Source organism: Martes martes (genome assembly GCF_963455335.1).
Source record: "Martes martes genome assembly, chromosome: 12".
NCBI classification, from domain to species: domain Eukaryota; kingdom Metazoa; phylum Chordata; class Mammalia; order Carnivora; family Mustelidae; genus Martes; species Martes martes.
Window position 1 is genome coordinate 5,971,390 of NC_137900.1, and position 27,852 is coordinate 5,999,241.

Sequence of the window (27,852 nt, forward strand, 5' to 3'; positions counted from 1 at the left end):
AGCCAGAGGCAGACGCCCAACGACTGAGCCACCCAGACGCCCCGATTTTTAGATCAGAATTGTCTCCACTCTCACGGATAAAATGACACCGAGTTAACAGGCAATAGATGAAGTGGTAGCTACTTAATTTTTTAAAAAACCTTTTATTAGAAGGTTAATTTTATCAAAAGAAATAGGAATCTTTGATGGCTACTCTGATGTCAAAGATGTTTCATTCATCTGTTGGGACATTTCATCTGTCTGGACAGCCCAGCAAAATTCAATCTGAAATATGAATTATCCCTTTGCTTAGTGTAAGATTCTTATTATTTGTTAAGAAACAGAAAAGAGACAGGGCGCCTGGGTGGCTCAGTGGGTTAAAGCCTCTGGCCTCGGCTTGGGTCATGATCCCCGCGTCCTGGGATCGAGCCCCACATCGGGCTCTCTGCTCAGCAGGGAGCCTGATTTCCTCCCCTCTCTCTCTGCCTGCCTCTCTGCCTACTTGTGATCTCTGTCTGTGAAATAAATAAATAAAATCTTAAAAAAAAAAAAAAACAGAAAAGAGGACATTTTTCTAAAAGGGGTAGTTCTTAGTACTAAAGAAAAATAAACACAAATAAAAAGGATGTCAATTTACTGTTCTCAGTGCTAAAGTACTGCTAAATACGTCAGAGTCTCTAAGTGCAAATCATGGCATTAGTCCGGGGCTCCCAGAGTAAACGCAATTGCACGTACATACACAACACAGAACACTTCCCTTTGAAAGTAAAAAAACATAACCACATCTTAAACAGCTCTTCAGTAATTCCTGTTTCAGAGAACACAACCAAAAAACCCTTCAGGAGTAATTTACTCAATTTGTTGGTCATTTCTTTCCTCCCAGTACTTAGTCATTAATACCTCTAACTTAGAGAAGGCAAAAGAGATTCAAAACAATTTCGGTGCTTCCAGGAAGATCCTGGGGAAAGGTGAAATTAAGGAATGGAAAGTAATGTCTCCAGTAACATTTCTGTGAAATCAGGGATTTCACTCCTGTGTCCAATCTCTATTTGACAGGAAGGGAAAAACAAGAGCTTACTCCAGAACAGGAAAATAAAGCAAAAACAAGCCTTTTATAACTAGGTTATTAGTTAAAAAAAAAAGTACAGGCTGATGAATACTACCATATAAATTAGTCAAACATTTTATTATAGAGTATATATTTTTATCAAAAGCACAAAAAGTTTTATTCTGAAAACCAGGAAGATTGTGATGTTACAGAAGTCTGATTCAATAATTCCAGTCCAAATCTATGGGTATCACGTGCCGTATCACCTCAGTGAACACAAGGTGCAAATGAGGCCACGGTCACAGGTCTGATCACCGTATGGGTCCCTTAGCATTATTTGGTTTCTCAAATTGAGACATGTACTCCCAATCCCAGTGAGCTGTCTTCCAAATGTGTGCTGCTACTCTCAATGGGACTGAGCCAAAGACTATACTCAATACATACCAAAGCCCATGTTCCCCTAAGTCAGAAGATGAACCCTCAGTAATAAGGATAATAGCATAATTAGCACTGTCATCTAACTCCAAATGAATCCTCAAACACCCTGGCACATCTGAAATGAATTCTATGGGAAGTAGTAAAGCTCAGAAGCATTCTATGGTAACTGATCTAATGACAGAAATGACAAATGTAGTAAAAGCCATCATTCCTGACAACAATCACCAAATTCTTAGAAGTAAGGAGTTGGCAGCTCGAGGCAGTTGGGTCTTCAAGATTTCTCCTGCCTTTTAAAAAAGTCATTGGGCTACATCAGAATGAAACCACCACGATTTTAAAAATCAGATTATGCTTCCTATTTGTTCTTACAGGCCATTAGTATTCTTTTTAAAACTTGTTCCCTGAGAGATCCCAGACTATGTCAAGTAAAGAAATTAAGAGTGAGCTTGAACTTGATCTTATTTAAAAAAATCTGTATTAGCTTTATCACTTTTTATATTACTATAACCCTTAATATTAAAAAGTCAACAGAGTAAAATTAACTTCTAAGTAATACAGTTTTGAGAATACACGGGATAAAGTCAGTATCCATATAAAAATGATATTATAGTCAAGGATTTAACTGATGGTGTCGAAAATACAAATGTATTATTTTAAAGGGAAAAGACTTTGTTTTAATTTTTACCACCCAGCTTATTTAGTAAAGTAGATTATCAACTACTGATTTATTGCTTTTACTATAATGCAACACCAGACCTGACAGCGAAATTTGCAGTAGGATACAAGTACATTTTTATCTTTAATCATTTTTGTAGAGTAGGACATGTACATATCCACATAAAAAGAGACTGTAGCAGATGCCTCCTAGAATCAACCAGTTCTTGTAAACATTGCATTTGTGCAGATTTTCATACTTTGATTCCAAAACTGAGAACAATAAGATTAAAGGCAAATTTAGTAGCCAAAAAAAAAAAAAAAAAAAAAGTCCAGTTTGACTTCCTGCAACATACGGGACCACTCCTCTCCTCCCAAAAAAACCCAAACAAACAAACAAAAAAAAACCTAGCAGCACATAAAAAAATTTTACAAAACTTTTCAGTACTCTTTTTTCCCCTCCCATCAAAACCGAACAAAAATAAAGTGCAGCACCCATGAAAGTGTCAAGAAAATAGCCAAGTTCTTCCTTTCTTGTAACAAAATAGCACTTGGCCTCAGCAGTCTTAACCAAATCATACAGTGTCCATCATTTTGGATTCATCATCTTCTTTATGTACCACTGAGTTTAAACTGCAAAGAGCTGTATTGACAGAATACTGAAGATAATCTGGATTCTGGAAAGAAAAAAAAAAGAGTATTTAAGGAAGAAACAATGGATAATAGTTTTATGCCACTGTACACAACTACATACTCAGTTTCACACAGTCTCTGTCTCGGCAGTATGGCAAAAGTAAAGTAGGAGGGAAAGAAAATGGACCCCGAAGACAAAGTTGGGTTGAAACCCAAGTATAAAGAAAACAGACTAGACCACTTGATCAAAGAGGATGTGACAAAAACAGAAAGATATATGTAAAAAATGAAACTGGGATAAACACTTTTTCTTCCTTTTAACAAAGCTTGCAATTTAAATTATTTAATCATATAAGGGTACATCTTCCACATAATTATATGTACAAAGCAACTGACAATTTAAAAGATAAATATGGCTTTAAGGTGGCAATGCATTTTGAAAATTACTATCTAATTACCACAGTAAATATAAAAAATGCAAAACACTTGAAAAATAAGGAAAAAAATGCATTTACCAAGTAAAAATTACAGCTACCTTCAGAGTCTATTTTGGTTTTTCAAAGGTTAAAAACAAACTCAAGTGAGAAATTAATCTTTTGAGAGGTACTTAGATCTATATTTTAAAAACTGAGAATAAAAGAACATTTTAATTTGGATTTTTTTTTAAACTCATAAATACCTTATCTGTATATTTCTAAAGCTAGGAATAAAACTATTATTTACTAAAGCACCACGACCAGGGACATAAACCCTTAAGACCCAGGACCTTCAATTTTATCTATTCAGTTGTTCCGAATATCTGCTAGCTACTCAGTTTTACCACCATTATCACCTGTTTTCATTTGTTTATTGTATTTAATGAACACCAATGAGGAAAGCAGTCCAAACGGGATGGATGTCTTAAACTTTCCCATCCCAAAGGGAGGCACAGTTTTCAAGAGATTCTCTTTTAATCAAGTACAATACGTTGTGATTCCATTATTTGTAAAAGTCCAGAAGCTAACGAGAAGCCAGATTATTTCCCATCAAGTCCTGATGAAGGCAGTGGTCCCAATGACTGAGGTCCAGAATACTACAGCAATGCTGGACCTCAGCTCTTTCTTTTTTAAAGATTCTATTTATTTATTTGAAAGAGAGAGAGATCACAAGCAGGCAGAGGGGCAGGGAGAAGCAGGCTCTCTGCTGAGCAGAGAACGTGATGCAGGGCTTGATCCCAGGACCCTGAGATCATGACCTGAGGCGAAGGCAGAGGCCTAACCCACTGAGCCACCCAGGCACCCCTGGACCTCAGTTCTAACCCTACCTCTACCACCAATGTAATGCAGTCCCTACAGAGAAAACTACTCAAGATTTTTTTTCTTTAAAGATTTTTTTAAAAAAATTTATTGGACAGAGAGAGAGAGATCACAAGTAGGCAGAGCAGCAGGCAGAGAGAGAGGGAGAAGCAGGCTCCCCGATGAGCAGAGAGCCCGATGCAGGGCTCCATCCCAGGACAGAGACCATGACCTGAGTCGAAGGCAGTGGCTTAACCCACTGAGCCACCCAGGCGCCCCAAGATTTTTTTTTAATGATTTCATTTATTTGACAGAGACACAGAGAACAGGAACACAGGCTGGAGGGGGGAGGGAGGGAGAGGGAGAAGCAGGCTTCTGGCTTAGCAGGAAGGGACTAGATCCCAGGACTCCAGGGTCATGACCCGAGCTGAAGGCAGCTGCTTAACAAATGAGCCACCTAGGTGCCCCTCCTCATCACAATTTAATAAAATTGAAAGCTGGTCTATAGGATAAACCTAAGGTAACTGTTAGAACACCTCTGTCCAAGAGGCCTTGGTTTGGTTCTCTCAAACTAAGAATGATGGTATTTGCTTATTTCATAAGATTTTTGTCAACTGAAAAAAAAAAAAAAAGCTGAAGTGTTACACCAATTTAAGTTTTATAAAAAATTACTAAGCTCTCATTACATTATCCCATTCTCCAAAGAAACAGGGCTAAGACCTTTTCTGACAATGAAAGCCCAATTCCAAAGGCCTTCAGAACAGAGCTCACAATTACTCTGCCAAGACTGGACTGGAGTCCTCCAGAACTATCATCCATCTCCCTGAGAACTGTAAGACCTCAACATGGAGACCTAAAAAAGCAAAAAGCAATCAACATGCCTAACCTAGTCTACACTTAAATGCCACTAATTACCCCATATTTTCATCTAGTAGCATTCTCAACACATTTCTCATCCCAGTCCCTAGTTCTCTGTAAGAGCACATGACTGTGTCTCCTGTCCCGTTCCTAGCACATGATTCAGCAATAATCTTAGTGCAGGTGAATGAGCAGTGAAGGAGGACAGAAATCCAGGACTGGAGTATTAGCCTCATCATTCAGGCAAACTACTTAACCTCCCTGAGCTGCAGTTTATTCACCCATAAAAATGAATGAAAATGAATCACAGGGCTTTTGAGAAGATGAAATGAAACAACATATGAAAGTGTTTTACAATCTATAAAGTGATTTAATAAAAATGGGATATAATTATGGTAAAGCTTTTCTCCCAAAAGCCTCCCATCACCCAGTCTAGTCCTTCTGTTCATCTAGCTGCAATTTTATCCAGCCCTTCTCTCCCTCAGAAGGGCTAGACCAGGATGCTCAACTTCTCCAACCACGAGGAATTAGCCCAAATCAATTAAGTCTGAACAATCTTGAAAATACCAGCAACTTTAAAGCATCAAAACTGTATAGCCCCAACCCTGTTTCGCCAAGGGAAACCAAGCAGCAGACTTGGCAGCTATCTGACATGTACAGTAAGAACTTATTTCTCTCAAACCAGAAGCAATTTGTTGATAATACAGGCCACTTGGGATATTTTAATGGGTATCTTTTCCCTCTTATGTTTAGAACCAGTAACATCCTTCAAAGTCTCTTTTTTCCTTTGTATTCATTCCGTGATATCTTAATTATAGGTTTATATATTGGACTTGACACTGTCCTACAGTCATAAAATTCCCTTGGAAAGATGAGTTATATATGGGTTATTTCTCAAAGAATGGAAAAGAAAATCATTACTATATTTAAAGAGCATTAAGAGATACCCTGTAGAGGGGCGCCTGGGTGGCTCAGTGGGTTAAAGCCTTTGCCTTCGGCTCAGGTCATGATCCCAGGGTCCTGGGATCTAGCCCCACATCGGGCTCTCTGCTCAGCAGGGAGCCTGCTTCCCCCCCTCTTTCTGCCTGCCTCTCTGCCTACTTGTGATCTCTGTCAAATAAATAAATAAATAAAATCTTAAAAAAAAAAAAAAAAAAAAGAGATACCCTGTAGGATAAATGGAGGGGGAATACCACTAATATATGTAACTGAGGGGAAGTACTACTAATTATGTAAAAATCAAGACCTTGACTATTTCTATTCTTGAGAATTAGGATTTTTGGCTGAGTTGAATATTATCAATTGCCTTTCTTAATTGTCGCTTTGGCCTATGACATTTGTAACGCAAATGGTGAAATTATAGAGACGTAAGCTGTAGATATTGAAAATCTCAATCCTACCATTTTATGAGTTTAAAACTACAGGGTTCTCCTCACACTGTCTCCTGATTGAGTCTACCCTTTTCACTGTGTAGGCAACAGACTGAACTGGCTAAAGCTAGTCTTAGAATCTTGGTGTCTGGAAATGAAGGATGACTGGGCTCAATTAAAACACTACTAAAATCAACATGGGAAGCAACTTTCTAGTGGTAATTTAAATCTTCTGACAAAACCCCTGTCATGCTAGAAACACAATTTTATCTAGATCTCGCAGCAGAGGCTCAAATGGTTGGTGGACATTACTAGCAAGAGCAGCTTAGCAGAAGGTGCATTAATGTATTAAAAATGTTACCTCTGCCAGGCAACACCAACATTTCATAAGGTAATACTAAATAAACTCATGGAACAAATTACCTTGGTTCCCACTTGGATATATGCTCTGAAGCTAATTCATCCTAAGAAATTTTTTTTCCCTCTAATTTTTTGGATTCCGAAATTGGATTTTTTATTTGTTTTTTGTTTAATTATTTATTTATTTATTTTTTATTTTTTATATTTTTTATTATTATACACAAAATTTTTTATTTAAGACTGAGAGCCTGTGCAAGTGTATAGTGGGTTAGGGGGTGGGGCAGAGAGAGAGAGAGTAACTTCAGCAGACTCCACACTGACATCCAGCTCCATCCCATGACCCCAAGATTATGACCCAAGCCAAAACCAAGAGTTGGGCACTCATCTGACTGCCTCACCCAGGCACCCCCAACCCAGGAAATACTTAACAGTATAGTTTGCTAAGAATGAGATGTTCTCCAGGAGCCATCTTAAAAAGTTCATGATTGAGATGATCAAGAGGTAACACCTGCCTTTGAGAGTGCTTAGGTACAACTCATCTCTTCTGTATTTACATGAGTGGAATCTGGTGCCTCTCTAAATACCCAAAAGATGCAAGAGACTTAGTGCCAAAACAGGGCATGAAATGAAAGAGTTTTCTTCTGAGGCAAGAATATCTAGAACGATCCCATATACATCACGTGTAAGAACAAAGAGTAGTATAAAAGAACAAAAATTATGTGAATAAATTTATGAACAAATAATAGGGGCACCTGGGTGGCCCAGTTGGTTAAGCGTCCGCCTAGGGCTCGGGTCGTGATCCCAGAGTCCTGGCATTGAGTCCCACATCAGGCTCTTGATTGGCAGGGAGCCTGCTTCTCCCTCTGCCTGCTGCACCCCTGCTTGTGCATGTCGCTAGCTTTTTCTCTGACAGATAAATAAATAAATCTTTAAAAACAAAACAAAACAAGTATTTACTCTTTCAACTTACCTGTGGTAAGGATTCTAACAAACCTATAGATCCCACATTAGAATGGGGCACGTGATTCTGAACTGTCATAGGTTGAAAACTTGGTGATCGAGAATAAAGTCGGACTCTTGACTTGAAAGCTTCAAGTTCATTTTTGAATGCTTCAAAATATCCTTCTTCCTCTGCCTGGAAAACACACAAGACAAAGACTCTGTTTTTCAAGACTTCCAGACCGCACAGTAAATTCTAACAAACGTATCAGATCTGAAGTGGAGAAAGTAAAGATAAGATGAATAGTTTACACCTCCGTAGACACGACCAAGATCCCCGTTAGATTTGTGAATACTACCTGTTTTATAGGAAAATTATTGGTTTGCTCCACTTCCCTCTGCTCCAGTAAGATAAAACAAATATATATACACACACACACAAATACATATGTATACACACAAATACAACAAAAGTAGGAATTCTCCGAGTTTCTCTTGATTCTTGAGAGGATCCAAAACAGTTCTCATTTAACCTCTCACATTGTCAAACAACAACCACAGGATATTCTTAAAACTTTCTAATTCTCCATCAAATAATGATAGGGCACTATTAGCTGTTTCTATAAATCTCCAGCTCTATACTCCCTATTTGTAAAACCATGAAAACCAAATAAAATTTAACATTTGATTCCATTCTGGAAGAACCTTAGTGTTTTAGTGAAACAAATACCTTTTCAGCATTATGGAGAGAAAAAGGTATAATGAGTATTATGTTGCAGGAAGGGATCTCCCTCCAATGATGTATAACACAATCAAGATTCTTGATGTAAAACACCTAATTGGAAGTAGCCTCCACTTAGTTTCCTCTGCAGATAAGGAATGATACAACACTTACTCTACACTAATAGGACTTCAGGCTTTAAGTTCAGTTGATGGAAGAGATTTTTGCCAAAATCTCATTCCATAATATCACTGGGCCCATTTGTGTGGAATGCTATTTTTTTCTTTAATGTAGTTTAGATTATGTAATCAATTAAAACCTGTGAGTTGGTTATTAACATCAGTATCTATACAAATCACACAGACAGTATTCTGTGCTGCATTCTACCTTTTATGAATTTAGCAATAGTTTCCTTAATTATATTATAGCATTTCACTTTAATCAATATATGGTACTTGTATAGACATACAGGATATTAGCCTTCAAATCCACAAGTAATCCTTCTCAAATGGTTATGCAACAAACTATGAAAGGAGCCAAGGGGCACAGCTGCCGGCTTTACTGCATGCTGAAGGCCTGGGGATTTACATCTAGAGAGACCTGACTAATTTTTGCTTTAAGTAACCTATTTTCTATGCTAATTTCCTAACTTGTAAAATAGAAATAATAACCCTCATAAAATCATATGAGGATTTAATGACTTAATCCATGTAAAGTGCCTAGAATAGTACCGGGCACAAAGTAATAAGTACCATGAAAGTTAATTATTCCTTAATTTTAAAAAATTGTTAAGAACAGAATGCTAAGATTAAAGACTTCTCAGTTCTATTTTGACAAAGTAAATTTCAAATCCTAGACATAGGTTGGCTATGTTCTATTATCCTATTAATAAGCACTAGTTCAAACATATCCAATCATGTAAGGTGAAGAACCAAGAATGGTTTTTATTACGCCTGTGTCAAGTGAACATTTAAAATAGTCATTAGAAGCCTAACTAATAAAATACCAAGTCAATCATTTACTCATTAAAACTCTTACTGTTTTGGGAAACTTTTGTATTTAGGCTGCACTTTAGAAGCATTTACAACATTTAAGGTAGAGCTACTATTTATTTGACAGAGAGAGAGAGATCACAAGTAGGCAGAGAGGTAGGCGGAGAGAGAGAGGGAAGTAGGCTACCGGCTGAGCAAAGAGCCCAATGCGAGGCTCGATCCCAGGACCCTGAGATCATGACCTGAACCGAAGGCAGAGGCTTAACCCACTGAGCCACCCAGGCGCTCCCATTTTTAAAAATTTAAAATACATTTAACTTCATACATTTTTTCCTCTTTATAAAATAGAGTATCACATGTAATTCTACCACCCAAGAATAATCAAAGTTAAACTTTTGGTAAATTTCCTTCTAATGTCTAATTGTGTATGCCAAAATGTATTATATGCAAAAAAATGTAAAACACATATGTACTTTACTAGGCAAAACCGCACTATGTACCCATAAAAAATTAGGGAATGGATCATTACTAGCGTCTTACAAATCAATTCCCAAGAGCATTTCTTCTCCCTTCTCTGAGGTTACTTTCTTCTTAAAAAGTTACTCTTTTGCCTCTTTGGTTTTACTGCTTACTTATGTACCCTTCAACTATATATTATTTAGTTCTGCTTGTTTTGCAACTTCGTAAAGAATATAGAATTTTTTTTAAAGATTTTATTTATTTGACAGAGAGAGAGAGATCACAAGTAGGCAGAGAGGCAGGCAGAGAAAGAGGGGGAAGCAGGCTCCCGCTGAGCGGAGAGCCTGATGTGGGGCTAGATCCCAGGATCATGACCTGAACCGAAGGAAGCTTAACCCACTGAGCCACCCAGGTGCCCCAAGAATATAGAATACTTTTTAAAAGATACTAGATAAATCATTCTGTGACTTGTTTTTTCCCCCACACTCCGTTTTTTCATCCATAGTAATGCTGGTTAATATTTACCCAAATGAATATCCCATTCATCCCACTGTCAACAGACACTTGGGTTGCTCCCAGCCTTTTTGCAATTATGAATAATTCTACTATGAACATTATGGTATGTGGTGCACGTGTATAACAGCTTCTCAAAGGCAGCAGTTCTTTTCAAACTTGGTGGTCTCAGGACTCCCTTCACACTGTTGAAAATTACTGAGGAAACTAAAGAGCTCCTGATTATGTGGGCTATTATTTGTCAATGTTTACTGTGTTAGAAATTAAAACCCAGGAATTTGAAAAATATTATCTAACAACAAACTCATTACATGTTAACATTTATAACATTTTTATTTTTAAAAAAACTCTATTTCTGAAACAAAAAATATTTAGTGACAAGTCTGGCTCAACAGGAGACAGCTGGATTCACACATTTGCTTTCTGTAACAAGTAACATCTTCGTGTTATTATGAAAACAGTTTTGACTCAAGGCTTCCTGAAACCAGGTCTTGAAGACCGTTGGGTGTCCCTGGACCACATGCTGAGAAATCTATTCTCTAGTACATATACCTAGGAGAATTTCTGGGTGCAAACATTTGTTCAGCTTCGCTAGGAAATTTCCCAAAGTGGTTGTATCAATTTATATCCCTATAAGCAGTGAATGTGAAATCTTACTGCTCTACTTCTTGTATAACTCTTCAATTATTACTAATCTAGTGAGTGTGAAATGGTATTTAATCCAGATGTGTCTATTTTTCTTTAATATGGCCAACATCATCCTATTTATATATCACTTCTTTCAACTTTCAGCAAAGCATTTTCTCAGATCATTAAAAATTTTTCTTAGGGGTACCTGAGTGGCTCAGTGGGTTAAGCCTCTGCCTTCGGCTCAGGTCAGGATCTCAGGGTCCTGGGATCGAGCCCCGCATCCATCGGGTTCTCTGCTCAGCAGGGAGCCTGCTTCCCCCTCTCTCTCTGCCTGCCTCTCTGCCTACTTGTGATATCTCTCTCTGTCAAATAAATAAATAAAATCTTAAAAAAATTTTTTTTCTTAAATGTAATTTTAATGGTTGTCATAATATTCTTTGTACCACATGTTGTTTTTAACCATTCTTCTGGTTGTTGAAATTTTAGGTTATTTCCTATTATTTCATTACAAAAGTCATTTCTCATTAAACTGTGAGTTCTATACATGGAGGATACACTATTTGTTTTGTTCAATACTGTATCCTCAGCATCTTGAAAACAGTCCTTGCAGAAAACAGTGGACAGTCAAGACTTATTGGCTGAATAAATGATGCAACACTCTTAACTTTCCTGAACACATTCATTTAAACAAGCCTCAATTTCATGCTACAGTACAGCCTCTTACAGAGCTCCCTTAACTTTAAATTAGCATGAAACCAGCAATATAATTTTTCCCACTATAGTATCTATGTAGAGTTTAGTCTGTGGCATTCTGGTTGGATGGCTGTCTTTGATATATATGGACCAAAGAGGTCTCAGCTAAGGCTTAAGCTTCCCATTTAAAAATATTAAATAGTTACTTACTTTGGCTTTCTGGAAAAATAAACGAAAACATCCTCTTGGATCCACATTACAGTTTTTGGCCATTTCCATAATAAACTGCATTACAACAGCCTGATGTGCTATTTGTTCCATTAGAGCCCCTTTCTGAAAACAGAGAGATTAAAATTATGAGAAATACCTCTGACAATGTATTTAATATTGTGATTACTATTTGGATTTTAAAACATGATTTTCCAACAGGTTAAAAAAGATAAGGGTTTATAGTATGTGGGAACAAGAGAAATGAGGTGGCAAAGAAAGTACACTGGAAAAAAGTTTCCATATGCTAACTAAAACAACTAAAAATATGCCCACAGTAAACTCCAGTAGATCTAAAAACAAAAAAATTATTATTTCCATTTAATAACCTTTCTGCTTTCATTTAAAATAACATAAAAGACAAAACAAAAAACCAAAAGAGCAAATCAGAATTCCACTAAGGTTCCAGAAACTCAAGATTCACACAATACCTGTTCAGCTTCTAGATGAAAACACCATAAAATAAGATATTTAGCAGTCTCTTCACATACAAGATATGGATGGTCAGATAAAAATCTCTGACTATCATCCCATCGATTCAACATACCTAAAAGAAAAAAAAAAAAGAATTAAACCACAATTGTCAAATACTCTTATAAACAAAGAAACTGGTATTTTAAATGATTCTCTTTAAAGACAATTCGTATAACCACAGCAATTTGTTAATGGTAAAAGAGCAAATAAGAGGGATAAAACTCCTTTATTTATATTTTTTTAAAGATTTTACTTATTTATTTGAGAGAGAGAGAGAGAGAGTGAGCGGGAGCGTGCCCACACACGAGCAGGGTGAGAGGCAGAGGTAGAAGCAGACTCCCTGCTGAGCAGGGAGCCCAATGCGGGGCTGTAGGATCATGACCTGAGCCAAAGGCAGATACTTAACCAACTGAGCCACCCAGGCGCGGTGATAACTCTTTTAAAGCAATGCCCAATATATTGGAAAGAGCTTCCCAAGTTCACAAATTAAGTTTTATTTCAGATAATTAGTCAGGTTAAAGTAGGGTGACGGGTTTAAAGCCAAAAACCCCTCCATCTGGGAAAGGCCTGATGTTCCAGGCAAACTGAGATGACTAGTCATCCTCAGCTAAATTGAGTACAGACTATTTAAAGAAACTCAGTATTATTTATCCACAGAATACAAATTTTTCTACTAGAAAGATGGCAAAGAAAGCAAAACCTCAAGAAACTGTATTTAGTAAACACTCACTAAAACAGAAAAACTGTATTATCTCTAACTTACTTAAAATGTCTAAGAAAGAGGCATCTGGGTGGCTCAGTGGGTTAAGCCACTGCCTTCGGCTCAGGTCACGATCTCAGGGTCCTGGGATCGAGCCCCGCATCGGGCTCTCTGCTCAGCGGGGAGCCTGCTTCCCTCTCTCTGCCTGCCTCTCTGCCTACTTGTGATCTCTCTCTGTCAAATAAATAAATAAAATCTTCAAAAAAACAAAGTAAATAAAATGTCTAAGGTGATATGGTCAGACACTAACAGCATGGAAAACCAATCCAGTAGGTATTATAATAGTAAATATACTTTAACCATTTCAGTCATGTTAATCATTTAGTCATATTTATAACATATAGAAAAGAAATCGGTTACATACACTTGAAAGCAGATACCATTTTGCTTCAAAATATCAGGCTAATCCAAATATTACTTAAGGTGTATCTTCATCTTTATCCAAATTAGTAAGAAATTTGGTGGAAAGTTCAATGACATCATGGAACCAGCAAAGTATTCAGCTTTAAATTTTGTTCAGTAAGACTTACACTTGAACCAATTAAACTATGTTAGCTTTAGATTCTTAAGACTCATCCAGGGACTCCAGGGTGGTTCAGCTGGTTAAGTGTCTGCCTCCGGCACAAGTCATGAGCCTGGGGTCCTGGGATCAAGCCCTGCATCAGGCTCCCTGCTTAGTGAGGAGTCCGCTTCTCCCTCTGTCTCTGCCCCTGCTTATGCTCTCCCTCTCTCAAATAGAGAAATAAAATATTAAGAAAAAAAAAAAGAGTCATCCAAAGAAGTCTGTATGTCACTGAATCATTACGGAGATTTCGCAAGGTGGTCTCAACAGTTTGGCTTTCCTCTACACACAAACTGAACTCCTATATATTAAAGTTCCACATTAGAACACAAGAACAAAACTGAGAACAAATGTCTTACTGAGATATACACATTTAGTGCAACACATGGTCATCAACTGAAAGTAAATGATTTCCTCATTCAAAAAAACAAGAGAGTAATCATTTTAGCATTTTCACATGAAGAGTTTTACGAGCTTTAATAAAGTATTTCCCCAACACTTTAGATACAGCGATTAAGGCACTTCAAATACTGAGAAACAATGATTTTGAAAGTTACTTAAAACTACTTCTCAAGGTATACTTAAAAGAGTCTAGTAACTTCTGGGGCTAAGATCTAAAGAAGGCATACTCTTTCTTTCTTATACCTGAAGCCATAAAATAAATCCCATGAAGCAATTTTGCATTAGCTTTTGTTATACTCCTGAAGAGGCAGTATTTTCAACTCTATCCACCATCAAAGAGAGAGAGCATTGCTTCTCTTTACTTCTCCACGGCAGCATCATCACTTACTGAGGCACCAAAATCCTATCCATTTTGGTTTCTTTTATAGGAAGGATAGTATGAAATGGTTAATGACACTTATAGGGATCATGAGGAAGGGCATCATTAAATGTTACAATTTTTAAGCTATCCATTTGATACCCAAGACAAAATTAATACTTGAGGCTGACCACAGCTTTTCATTATCTGAGAAATACCTGTCATCACTTGATTTCAAAAATGTGTATCGATAATTATGAAACTGAGGTTAGATTAACAGGTAGTCCATACACTCCTTTGTGAAAAGAGTGTGGAATCTTATGAACAAAACACTTAAAGATAATCAATGGCTTTAGTGGAACAGAACATAGCTGAAACTACTAATGTTATTTTGGAATTTGCAAACAAACTTATAAACAAATAGAGGGTAGCACAATCTAGCATGGTGACTAAGCAAGTCAACCCTGGAAATCAACGGCTTAGGTCTGAAAACAGGCCTTACCACTTACCATAGAGATAGGCATCGCTATGCCTCCCTCTCTTCTATAAAATAAGGCAAAAAATGTATCTCACTCAGGGTTTCTGTGAGAATTAAATGAGTGAATACATATAAAGCACTTGGGACAGTGGCTGATGCAGAGTAAACATTAGGTAGTATCAACACAAAAGGGAACAATTCATTCTTTCATTAAATAGCAAATACTTTGGTTAAGATTAATCTAGCCATTCCAACTAGCCAACCAATCTCTGAATGCTTGAAAAACCTTACTTTGACAAATTAAAATATTTCAATTATGTGCTTTCACCTATGTATTTTCCTCAACATCTAAATCCCAATCCATCCATCGACTCTCAGTACTTCATCTAATTCCTGAAATGGTCCTCCAATACACATTGTTACTGATTTCCCTTTCTTCTTTGCGTTATAATTACGGAGTAATAGATTTGAATCTTTTAAATTATACTACTCACTTTAATGTCTCTATCTGCAAAAAATCTCCCCAAAAGGTTGTAAATTTTTCTTTTTTTTTAATTTTATTTATTTATTTGACACAGAGAAAGAGATCACAAGTAGACAGAGAGGCAGGCAGAGGGAGAGGGAGCAGCAGACTCCCCGATGAGCAGAGAGCCCAATGAAGGGCTCAATCCCAGGACCCTGAGATCATGACCTGGGCCAAAGGCAGAGGCATATTAACCCACTGAGCCACCCAGGCGCCCCAGGTTGTAAATTTCTTAATGAAAGATAAATGACGCCTTTTTCTGTATTTCCTAAGTCCCAGGGCTCCTGTATTTTCAATTACCTACCACCAGCCGACTATTTCTAAACAGACTTGCACAAAAATTCATCTATCTGAAACTAAGCCCATTTTTCTCTCCCTGCCATCTATGGTGCTTCCTAGGCTCCATGTCACCCACTCAAAAATTCTAGAAATTCCTCTAGACATTTCCATTCCTCCCACATCAAACTGATCACCAAGTCTTGTGGTTATACTATCATAAACTGTTAATAAAGTAAATCACATTAGTAAATTTTCCAATGTTAAGCCATCCTTGAATTCTTAGGATAAACCCCTTTAAAATATTTTCTTCCTATTATAAAAATAATGTATATTCATTGTGGAGAATTTGAAAAAATTCAGAAAAATCATCTGCAATCATATAAGAGAAAATTAATGTTAACACTTGAATTGTATTTATTTCTGGGTTTATTTTTTAATGACTTAAAAACTAGAATCCTATCATACATATGAATTTTCTATTCATGTCACTCCACATTCTATTCAGGAGTACTTTATAGTAAATGTTTTTCAAAAACAGTACATTAATGTGTTTTTGAAACGCAGTATGTATGTGCTTACACTGAGGAGACTAAATATCCACTTTCCATACAAATGAGAAAGATCCATCATAGTATTTATGTAAACATTTACAGCTTTTTTTTTTTTTTTTAAGATTTTATTTACTTATTTGTCAGAGAGAGAGAGCACAAGCTGGCAGAATGGCAGGCAGAGGCAGAGAGAGAAGCAGACTCCCTGCTGGACAAGGAGCCCCATGGGGGACTGATCCGAGGACTCTGGGATCATGACCCGAGCCAAAGGCAGCAGCCTAACCGACTGAGCCACCAGGCGTCCCACATTTACAGCTTTTGATAAAATTTCCAGTGACAGCACCCTACAGACTCAAAATGTAAAATCATAGCTAACTTTGGCTGGAAGTGAACAGATGATGTACCATGAAAAACTATGCTAGATCATCAAAAACCCACTCACATGATCACAAAGCAAGGATGTCAAAGATATATATGACATTGAATAAAACTCTTGTGAAATTTAAAAGAAAACAGACTTTGTTGCTAAATTGGTATGTTTATAAAACATGAATTAAATAAAGTAATAAATACAAATATAAGGGGGAAAATCAAGACATCACTGCTTCAAAATACTCCAAAGTATGGTCATATCATTTATCATTAAGTGGTAAAGTCCACCTAATTGTAAGAGCATAAGTAACATAAAATAGTCAACAAATACCATAATAGAAATGTTAATGTTAAGTACACTTGAAACCACAGAGAAGTACCGGTATTGAGCCCCTGGAGGCCTTTACAGCCCCCCATCTATCAGGCCCTTGTCTTCCAAGAGTCTGGAATGCAATCTAAGTTTGGATAGCCTCCAGTTGGAAGTTTTAATTACAGTTGCTATTCCAGATGTGTTTAATTCAAAGTATATTATTGTAGTCATAATTCTGACAAATGCTTTTTCCCCTTTACCATAATAAGCATATAATACCAGAAACATCTGCTTCCACCCAGCAAGAACAGCATTGAACTTCCACTATCTTGCCTAAGGTCTGTCAGTTCCATGCCACAATTGAGTCCACAAAGACTTTTATCATCTCATCATCCCACGTGATTACCAGTGGGCCCACTTCATACTGATGGAACTTGGTGAGCAGGAAGTAGCAGGTATCCAGGTGTCCTGGTAAGATACACTCATGCCAGAAAGTGGGGGAAAAAATACACATGAAAATTTGGGAGCCTCCTACTTTAGTGAAATTTCTGGGGATGCAAGAAGCTGTGGCAAGTAGGATATCTCCTCCAAAGTACAAAGCCAGTGTACATTTCCATTAAGAAATAGGCACAACGTGAATCTGGGAGTAGCTGTCAGGTCTGGTTGGCTTTGAAGACAGTAGGCTCTGGTTAGCATTACAGATGAGACTCTGGAAGGCCCCAACACGCAATGGCAAAACCACTGTTTCTTAGTCACTTGTGGATGTCAAGTCAGCCTTTTCCTCAGCCATCTCCCTGCTTGCAAAATATAAGCTCAGGGGTCATGGTGCCAGACTTGAGATTATGTAGAGATTCAACGGCATGGAATCTCCCCATTAAGAGATTCCAGTATAGCCTCTGAATACCTAACGTGCCAGTAGCAAAAACCAGTGCTGAAAACTAAATATGGCACTATATGCTGGATGGACCAGTCAGCCATCAAGTAACAGACTGATTATCTTGGTCCCATTTCATCCCGTAGAAAGCAGTGATTCCTCACTTGAACAAACCCATTCTAGATCTGGTATTGCCCTCCCTGCTTGCCATGCTTCTACAAGTAATACATCCGTGGTCTTACTGAATGAATTATTCAGTACCATACCACATTAGTTCTTGACCCAGAAATTCATTTTACAGCAAAAGACATGACAACATGTTCACGAAATTCAATGGTCTTATAAACATCATTACCCAGAAGCAGATTTTATGGAATGGCTAAATGTTTTATTGAAGACTTAAATACAGTTACACTGCCAGGTGGGTTACAACACCTTGTTGAGATTGGGTTCTTTTCCCCACACAAAATTGTTTCTTACTGAGGCATTCAGTTTACAGCAAAAATGAGGGAACTGTTTTGCACCTGCTAGGTTTCCCATGGCTCCAAAGCAACGAGCTTACAGAATGCCGGCTGATGATGACAACCTACAGGATGCTATTCCCTAGAGGCAGTGGAACACATACGTCTAGGAAGGAAGGGCTACCGGTGGGAGGGGCAAATCACATTATCACAACCAAGACTCCTTAAAGACTTTTTAAAAGTAAACTTTTTTGGAACGCCTGGGTGGCTCAGTTGGTTGGGCTGCTGCCTTCGGCTCAGGTCATGGTCCCAGGGTCCTGGGATCAAATCCCACATCAGGCTCCTTGCTTGGTGGGGAGCCTGCTTCTCTCTCTGCCTCTGCCTGCTTGTGCGTGCGTGCACTCTCTCTCTCTCACTCTCTGACAAATAAATAAATAAATAAAATCTTTTAAAAATAAAAAAGTAAACTTTGTTCATTTCTTCAGGTTCTATCCTTGAATTAACCTGAATACATAGCCTGCTTTTTTTTTAAAACAAGAAATATGAGAAAAATAAATCCTTTATGGATAAACTACATAAAAAGGGGGAAAAATCTGAAGTACTATCCACTGTCTTACTAAAACTGAAGGATGAACAAAATTCTAAATACTTAGGGGGGAAAACACCATTGGAAGTGTATTTCAAAATGCCACTTAAGAAGCTTATTAACATATTACAAATAAAAACTATGTTTATGAAATTAACATATTACTTGGGCTAAAAAAAACTTATGCCTTGAGCCTTAAACCCCTAACATTTTCCAGTGCCATTTCTGACCCCAGTGGCACCACACTGCTTACCCATCACAGCATGTTGTTTCCTGACTCTGCCTTTGCACACGATGCTGTTATTCCCTTATCTACAGGTTGAACTCCTACGTGTTCTTCATAATCTAGCTAAGATGTTCTCTCTCTCTCTCTCTTTTAAAAATTTCATTTACTTATTTGACAGACAGAAACCACAAGCACGCAGAGAGAGAGGGGGAAGCAGGTTCCCCGCTGAGCAGTGAGCCCGATGCAGGGCTCAATCCCAGGACCCTGGAATCATGACCTGAACCAAAGGCAGAGGCTTTAACCCACTGAGCCACCCAGGCGCCCCAGATGTTCTCTCTTATGGAAAGTCTTCACCACATCAACCCTCAGCCCACTATCTTTCCCCCATAGAGAAAACTATTTCTCAGTACTTTGCATATGTCTGTCTGTTAACTACGTTTATCTGAGTTGCAGTTGAAGGCTCTGCAGGAATTATATAGGAACACATCCAAACCCTGAAAATAATGAATGCTAATCTTATAACCATAAAATAATCAGATACCATGGAAGCAAAGAGTGAAAAATGACAAAAGCAAAGACTAGTTGGGGAACGGAAAAAGGCTATGGAGTAAGCAAAGACTGTGTCTTAAGACGGCAGCATTATATAATAATAGATTAAATTTTGCTTCTCTTCTCAATTAAGTTTACTGTCAATGTATTTGTGACCAAAACCAGTCTGCAGCAAGAGCTGCACAACTGTGCCAGAAGTACCACAAAACTGGAGTTTTGCCACTTATCTTCTTTTTGACCCCCCATTTTATAAATACACTTTTTGTACACATATTTATGATGTCAAACACTTTATTTTTTTTTAAGATTTATTTATTTGACAGAGACACAGTGAGAGCACAAGCAAGCAGGAGGACAGAGGGAGAGCAGGAGAGAATCTTAAGCAGATTTCCTGCTGAGCACGGAGCCCTACCCAGGGCTCAATCTTACGACCCCAACATCATGACATGAGGCGAAATCACTAGACGACTCTCACCGAATGAGCCACCCAGGCGCCCTGATATCAAACACTTTATAAAAGAAGGGAACTAAGCAGAAGACTTACCAAAATGTCTGATTTTTTGTTCATATTTCTGCATAAATGATTTTGATTTATCTTCATCTTCTATTTCTTTTCTTTTATCTTGATTAATAAAACTCTAAGAAAAAAATTCTTGAAGTTAAAATTAGATTTTATATTCACCAAATATTCTTTCTCAGATACTGAGAAATGCTTCCTTATAGACACTATAAAAAGGTGGTATAGTATTATACTGATATTATATCATTAAATTCATCTGTTAAACTCTTTTAAAAAAAATAGAAACTTTCTTGTATTAGTTTCATTATTTTTTAAAATGGTACATGTGAAAATTATAGAATTATTTTAGAAATCATACCAAAAAATCCAAGTGCTAATTAACCTTTTTCTTAAATGGGATTTCCCTACCAAAGTATATAGAAAGATCCTTTACATGCATAATACATATTTTACATTATTCACTTCCTTTAAATATTTTCAACTCTAGCCTAATCTTTGGAGTTCTCTCTGGAAATAAACTTAGACATTCAAAAGTGTGTAAAATGTATTTATTATAACTTCTTCGCTAAGACATAAAACTAAAATGGACCTTTATCGTAAACTTTTCTTAGGAGAGGTCAGTTTGATTCTGAAATCAGGTACAGATTTCTATTAAGTAGATGCTTATTTTCAGCAAAGAAGCCATAAAGCAGACCAAGATGAAGTTTTTATCTAGCCAGAAAAACTGGCAGGACAGTTTCTCAGAACATTCTGTGATTGCATTTAAACCTTGTGATCATCACTGCCAAAAACAAAAATCACAAACTAGCTCTCTGCCAGTTTACAACTCAAAAGCACACAAGTTTAAATATTTCAAAATAGAAACATTTCCTTTATATATCCTGCTATCTAGACCAGCACTGTCCAATAGAAACATAATCCAAGTCACAAATATAAAGTTTTGTATTAGCCACATTAAAAAGCAAAAAGAAACAGATGAAATCGGTAACACGTTTATTTAACCCAACATATCCAACATATGATCATTTCAATGCGTAAGACAAAAAAAATTATGAAATATTTTACTTTTTTTGGTATTAAGTTATCAGAATCTGGTGTGTATTTTACACTTACAGCACATCTCAATTCGGACTAGCCACATTTCAAGCGCTCAATAGTACATGTGACTAGTGGCTATCGAGTTGGACAGCGCAGATCTAGACCAGTCCTCTCAAGTCTCAAGCTCCCAGACAAAATCAATGTACGATTTTGAGCAAATGACTGGAACATAAAGATAATCCTAATTAATTTGTGGTATAAATGTAGGCTAGGTTAGAACCTAAGTTAAAAAAAAAAACACACATAAAAATAATTAAAAGCAGACAAATGAAAATGTTTCCTTTGTGACCATTGTGTTAAGAGACATTAACTTTATAAAACAAAGAAACGCTACTTTGACCATTCCCTCTGGAAGAAAAAAAAAAGTTATTTTAAGTAGTTATGGTGTAAAAACACAAACCAGAAATAAGTGCCAAGAAGACACGCCCCCTTGGAACAATATATATAGATACAGTGAATCATTCAGATAAAGAATGATCTTGGTGTGTGTGCGTGCGCCGCGCAGAAATAATACAAACTGGCACAGGCACATTAAAAAGTCTAGAAAGATATAACGAACTGTTAACAGTGGTTATCTCTCGGAATGAAACTGGAAGTGAAGGAAGGCTTTCAATTCTATTTTACATACTTGTTTTTTTTTTGGTAAGCATGCTGTACTCATAATTTTTCTCAATTTAATAAAGCACTGATGGAGCTAGTGCTGTTGTACATTTAACCTATGTGTATTCCTTGTTGCTGTAGCCGAACGAGGGCTGGTCCAGGGAAAGGAAATTGAAAGCCCTTAAGAGGATGGGTTAACAGCAGATGCTAGGACAGAAACAAATAATGTTATGGACCGAGAAGTCTAGAGAGTAATGATGGTTAAAGATAAAATGAATGTGGACTTAGATTGGAAGGAGCAGTCTATCCCTGCAGCTTCGAGAATTTAGTACAGATAGAAAGAAGTGCTATTTCAAACATTAGTAAAAATGAATTTCACTGCCCAGTTCTTCTTCAGATACAACAGTCAAAGAATAAAGCTGACATAATCCAGTGAGAAATTGGAAACTACTCTTAGTAACTACTAAGTTGGCAAAAGAGCTGTAATGTTGGTAGTGTTGGTAATGCCCAATCTGGACTATTACCTGAGGTTTACGAAATACATACTGGTAAGCAAGGGTATAAGACTCTAATAAATCCAGTACCTACACATTAGTGTCACGGAACTGACAGCAAGCTGGCAGCAACATCCGAAAGCTCTTGTAACATCTAAGCTTCACCACGTGCCTGGCCCTATCCTGTGGGCTTTTAAGGAGTTAGCTCAGTCTTTATACTCACCCTATGTTGTTGAAGAAACTGAGGCTTAGAGATGTTAAGTGACTTGCCCAGGGTGACAAAGCCAGCAGCATGTGACAAAGCTGAGTGTGAGTCCAGAGTCCACCCTTACATTCAGCGTGCTATGCTACAGCCACAGATTTATAGTAACGACTACCCACATTGGCACTACCGGGGAGACAGGTTTCTGTAACAAACACTTTTCAAAAACTGTCAAAACTGAATACTGTTCACAGGTTCTGTTGCTTTGTTACCAAATATGCACAACTGGTTTGTACAAACACTTCCGTTTTCTCTTCTTTCATTATAATCCCATAAAAAGTCGTACCTTGTTAAAAACGTCCTTGCTAATGGCATCCATGTTCCACAGACACATCCTCTCTCTTTGTACCAGGGCCTCCTCTTTCTGCCGCCATTCTTCCTCACGTTGCCTTAGCTCTGACACTGCTGTTTGTGCTTTGGCATGTTCCTGATCCAGGGACTCGGAGTTATGCAGGGCTAAGCTACCAAGTTTTTGCTGAGCTTCGGCGAGATTCCATTTGCATGCCACAGAGGTCTTCACAAACTCCTTCTGCTTCTGACAAGCCAGTTCAATTCCATGGCTATACATCTGTATAAAAAACAATATTGGAAGAAATGAAGAAGGCAATGCGTATGTTTATGCAGGACAACTCAGTTTTCTTTTAGTCAAGGACAGCTGTACAGTATTCGTGGCACACACGTGTTCTGCCTTCTGTGTATGCAGTTATACTTTTGTATTATAGGTCTTCTTTCATCAACTAGACTCTAAAAGCTTCTTTGTTAACCTACGCCGCTCTCCTGACAACTAACAGCAGCAAAAAGCCTGATAATTAGCACAATGTTCTGCCTATAGCTGGTGCTCAAGGAACATTTGATTTATAGCTTCTTAGCCCTGAAACAGCAGAATAATGAAAACAAAAGCTTCAATCTAGTCCACCACCTTAAAACTGAACATGCTGAAAACCAGATCTTTAGAGTTTCGTTTTGGAAGTTCCTCACTGCAAAGAATCTTTTATTTGGAGGTAATTACTTCTTGGTTTCTATTTTCTTTATTATCCCAATCCCTGGTGACCTGAGAAGTTCTTATATGTGGAGTTTCTGTTCATAACTGACTCTGTCAGACAGACATTCTTTAACTTAATCCTAATCAAAATAGGCGAAATTATTTAAAAAAGCAAAACAAAACCAAAAACTGGACCATTCTCCTGACTGACTCTGTTCCATTCAGAAGCAACAGTAATTAGTTTTAATATTTACTGAACCACTACGCTGACAGCACTGTGATGGGTCTTTAATTTCTTATATTCTTCAACTCCATAAAACAAAAGCTGAGGGCACATTTTTTTTTTAAAGATTTTACTTATTTATTTGACAGACAGAGAGCACAAGTAGGCAGAGAGGCAGGCAGAGAGAGATGAGGAAGCAGGCTCCCCGCTGAGCAGAGAGCCCGACACTCGATCCCAGGACCCTGAGATCATGACCCCAGGCGACATGACCCGAAGAGGCTTAACCCACGGAGCCACCCAGGCGCCCCTGAAGGCACATTCTTTATGACTTCTCAGCCAAAATGTATCAATTTCAAACTAAGTATTCGGAACAATTTTACTTTGATTTGTTCCCTACTCTGCGTCACTACTCAAGCCTTTATAATTTCATACCTCAGCTATGGAAATATAGCCTTTCTCATCTGAAGCCATTCTCCACTCCACTAGACTTTGAGTAATTTCTCCAAAAAACAAATCTGATAATTTTACACACTCTAAGTGTCTTGGGATAAAGCACAAATTCTGTGTCATGGCATGGTTCTTTATGATCTCATTTCCATTATTTCTCTAGAGTCAGTTCTAGTTACTCTTCAATGTGACAACCCCTCGTCCCCTAACTCCGATCTCCATTCCAGACTCTGGCATCACTTCCATTAAGTTTCCTCCAAGTCCTTTCCTTCCCACCCCAGGTTTACATACTTCTTAATGGCGTTTTCACAAAATGTTGTGCTTATTTGTTTACTCAACCAGCAGCTTCTCGAGGGGCTAGAATTCCATAAATCTTAGATGCATAAATTATTCTCCACTTCTTGGAACAAACCAGTGGTGGCAAAGAATTCTGAGGCAAGTAGCATGCAAGGCCTCTACTTTTCAGAGGAATCCTAGATTTATGTTGTGGCAAATGTGGACATTGTTGCTATTCAGGTGACTTATTAGTTTAGCAGGTCTGGAGCCCAGGTACCACAAGGCCCTAACCAACCAAGTAAAATATTTATTTTTATTTTTTGCTCTCTTAGTTAGGATCAAGAATAACTGTAGCCCAACTATGCTTAAGAAGAGGCCAGGAAAAGGAGAATAATGAAGCTATAAAATCTGTTCTGTAAGACAAAGATACACTAAGAAAGCAATATGGACAATGAAAATACCTTGCATTTTCAAATTATGTGGGAACAAATATTTATGTCTCAAATCAAACAAAGAAATCCTATTTCTAAATTCTAAAAATAATCCATGTTTAAATTCTTCTCCACAGACTACACAGACAACATCTGGCCATTTGAGCAAACTATCCAACATACACTGAGATGATTAGGGGAAAAAAAAAAAAAGATCACATTTTACCTGTGAACACACCAAGGTTTTAGAATAACATTAAACATAATAATATTTTAATGAACATGAATTCAAAAAGACACTGCTGGCATTAGGTTTATTAATATAACTTTACATTAAAAATGCTCATACAGGATCTCTAAATTCTGAATTCCTTTTACTTTAACTGGGTATCAGAACTATACATCACATATGACACTAAGAGATCTAGATTTCCCATGTCTGGTAAAATTAAACCAGAGCTGTTTTTGAAAAAAATTATAAAATACTTATAATTTTAATTAAACATTTTATTCTTTCCAAATATTGCAATCCCAAAACTTAAGTCCTAAAGTCAGCAAGACAAGTAAGTGGGTTCTAAACACATGAACTAATTTAGGATTAGTAATCACTTTGCAAATCTTTAACACCAAAGGTAGCATCCGGCATATGGTTTTACATTACATCACAGAATGGGAAGTGCAGCAGGTAGGAAAAAACACTACTAGGAGTCAGAAGTGGGTTCTAGTTTTAATTCTGCCACTAACTAGCAATAAGATCTCAGAGAAATCATTTTTAATGAAGATAAGCCTGGTTACTCATAAAATCACTTTCAGCTATACAAGCTTACAATTCCAAGTGCACCAGTGAAAAGTTCTTTTTTTTTTTAGTTGTTGCTTTTTTGTTTTGTTTTTTTTTTAAGTAATCTCCACACCCAACATGGGGCTCAAACCCACGACCCCGAGATCAAGAGTCACATGCTCCTCTGATTTAGCCAGCCAGGTATTATTCAGCTTAGATATTTTCTAAGTTCAGAGTTTCTCTTAGGTTACTTGTGTGATTCAACCACAATGCACTGAAATTCCGGAGACCTCTTATTCTCTCCATATGCCTTCAAAATTGACAACAGCAGCTGCTGTTCATTTTTTCCCCTCTGTAACACATTCATTATATGCTCATATAACACATTTTGTATATAAAGATGACACTAGCAATCCATAATTAGGGGGTGACTACTGACCTATCAACTCTCAATCTGGCCTCCTAAAAAACGTCTTGCACTTTCCCAGAGACTGGCTGGCCGAAGTACAGTCTATGGTTATGAAACAGCATTTTTTCCGTGAAGCCAACTAACCCAGTGAGCTGGGCATAGGACCGATGGCCTTACACTTATTGGCAAATGATTTAAATAACTCATATTCACTAACAGCTAGCAAGATGAGCCTAGAGAACTGTTAATTCAGTTAAGCTCTTAGGGACCCCGTTTTGCAAGAAGCCTAGAAGGCAGAGAGACACCCATAACATGTCACTGAACATGTTACTGTTCAGTCTGTTTTCCTAAAATATACTTCCAAACACACTCAAATTAGGAGAAACACCAGGACAAGGTGATGAGAGTATGTAAGCACTTCTTAAAACGGGACCCAGAAAAATCCTAAATGGTGTGTCGTTTGAATAAGTTTCAGGGGAAAGAAGGCTGGACTGAAAACCACAAGTAGCACCAGGAATCTGAGGAAAAAGTCTGAAGGAAAAGGCAAACGTGCGTCTGTATGTTGTCACTGGAAAACGATATGAAGCAAAACTTAAAACATAACGAGACGGGAAAAATGGTCACGTTAAAGAGACAGATTTACACCAGCACCAAAAGTGAGGTTTACAGAATTTATTCAGATGTCAGAAGTCAGTGAAATTGGGTCCTAAATCTGCCTAAAGTCAGGAGCTCAGTGAGTTACTGAAATACAACCAACCATTCACCGTTCCTGTTAACCGTGCACAAGTATCAAAGCCTTCAGCAGAATAACGCGCTCGGATACAGACACGCACAAGGGGACAAAGGGTCAACGCTATAACGTTTGCAGCCCCAAATCTGGGTGCTGTCAGGAGCGGGGTGAGGGTGGGGGAGGGGGAGGAACGTCCTCCAAGGATGGGAAGGAATTAGCCAAGGTGAAAAGGTGTGCGTGGAGGTGGAGGTTGGGAATATATATATGGCCAGACCCTCTTAGAAGCCCTCAGAAGATGCTACAATAGCCGTGGAATGGCATCAAGCTCCGGACACCCGGGATGAGATGGGAGCGCAGAACAGGGCACAGGGAGGGTCGCAGAGACAGGGGACTCCGGGGGCCTGGCGACACCTCCCCATCCCCGTCGCCAAACGCGGGACCCCTCTCACCTGCGCGCCGCCGCCCGGCAGCTGCGGGCAGCGGGGAGAACTGGGGGACACGTCCAAGTCACTCTCTTCGTCAGCCTCACCCTCGGCCCGAGGGAGGCTCCAAGGTCCTGGCGGCGGCCACGGCTGCTCCATGTCCGGTGGCCCCCAGCCCTAGAACCGCCACTGCCAACGGACTTGGCGTGAGTGGAACCTGCTGCGCGAAGCCAGCCGCCCCAGCCTGCCGGGGCCGTTACCCAGAATCCCTCTGCTGGCCGCGACGCCGACGCACACCCCGCGCTAGCCTGGGCCGCGGACAGCGGAAGAAGACGGACTCACTCAGTAGCGTCATTTCCGGTTTGGTGGGCGGGGCCGCGGAGGCATGTCTGGGCGCCTAGCGGCAGGGGCTGCCTCAAGGGCTAGCGTTTCTCTGAAAGGTTTGAGTGCTGCCAGTTGACCCTTCAGGGCACTGCGAGTCACTTGGGCGCAAGGCCTTGTTACCTAGTGTTGGTGGGCGGAAAATAGGGCGGAAGTTTGAAAAGCAGGGCCAAGTTTTCTCCCGTTTCGAGTTCCAAGCTACAGGAGTT

General features: G+C 38.4%; 1 protein-coding gene across 1 annotated transcript; it reads right to left on the minus strand.

Moving 5' to 3' along the window:
* Positions 1-428: 428 nt before the first annotated feature.
* CDC37L1 (cell division cycle 37 like 1, HSP90 cochaperone) lies at positions 429-27,577 on the minus strand. Its single transcript, XM_080819584.1, has 7 exons — positions 27,290-27,577; positions 22,851-23,132; positions 20,135-20,228; positions 12,260-12,375; positions 11,772-11,894; positions 7,585-7,749; positions 429-2,796 (listed from the first exon to the last, which is right to left on the minus strand). Exons 1-7 carry the CDS (start codon positions 27,419-27,421, stop codon positions 2,695-2,697), a joined length of 1,014 nt encoding a protein of 337 aa, XP_080675710.1. The 5' UTR covers positions 27,422-27,577; the 3' UTR covers positions 429-2,694.
* Positions 27,578-27,852: the final 275 nt, after the last annotated feature.

What these genes read in the sequence shown, in the direction of transcription:
- CDC37L1 (XM_080819584.1), bottom strand. Translation starts at nt 27,421, where the DNA reads ATGGAGCAGCCGTGGCCGCCGCCAGGACCTTGGAGCCTCCCTCGGGCC. An exon ending in GCAAGGACGTTTTTAACAAG is followed by an intron (nt 20,229 to 22,850) that starts GTACGACTTTTT and finishes TTTTTTTCTTAG; the next exon opens with AGTTTTATTAATCAAGATAA. An exon ending in TATTTTTCCAGAAAGCCAAA is followed by an intron (nt 7,750 to 11,771) that starts GTAAGTAACTAT and finishes TGTGTTTTCCAG; the next exon opens with GCAGAGGAAGAAGGATATTT.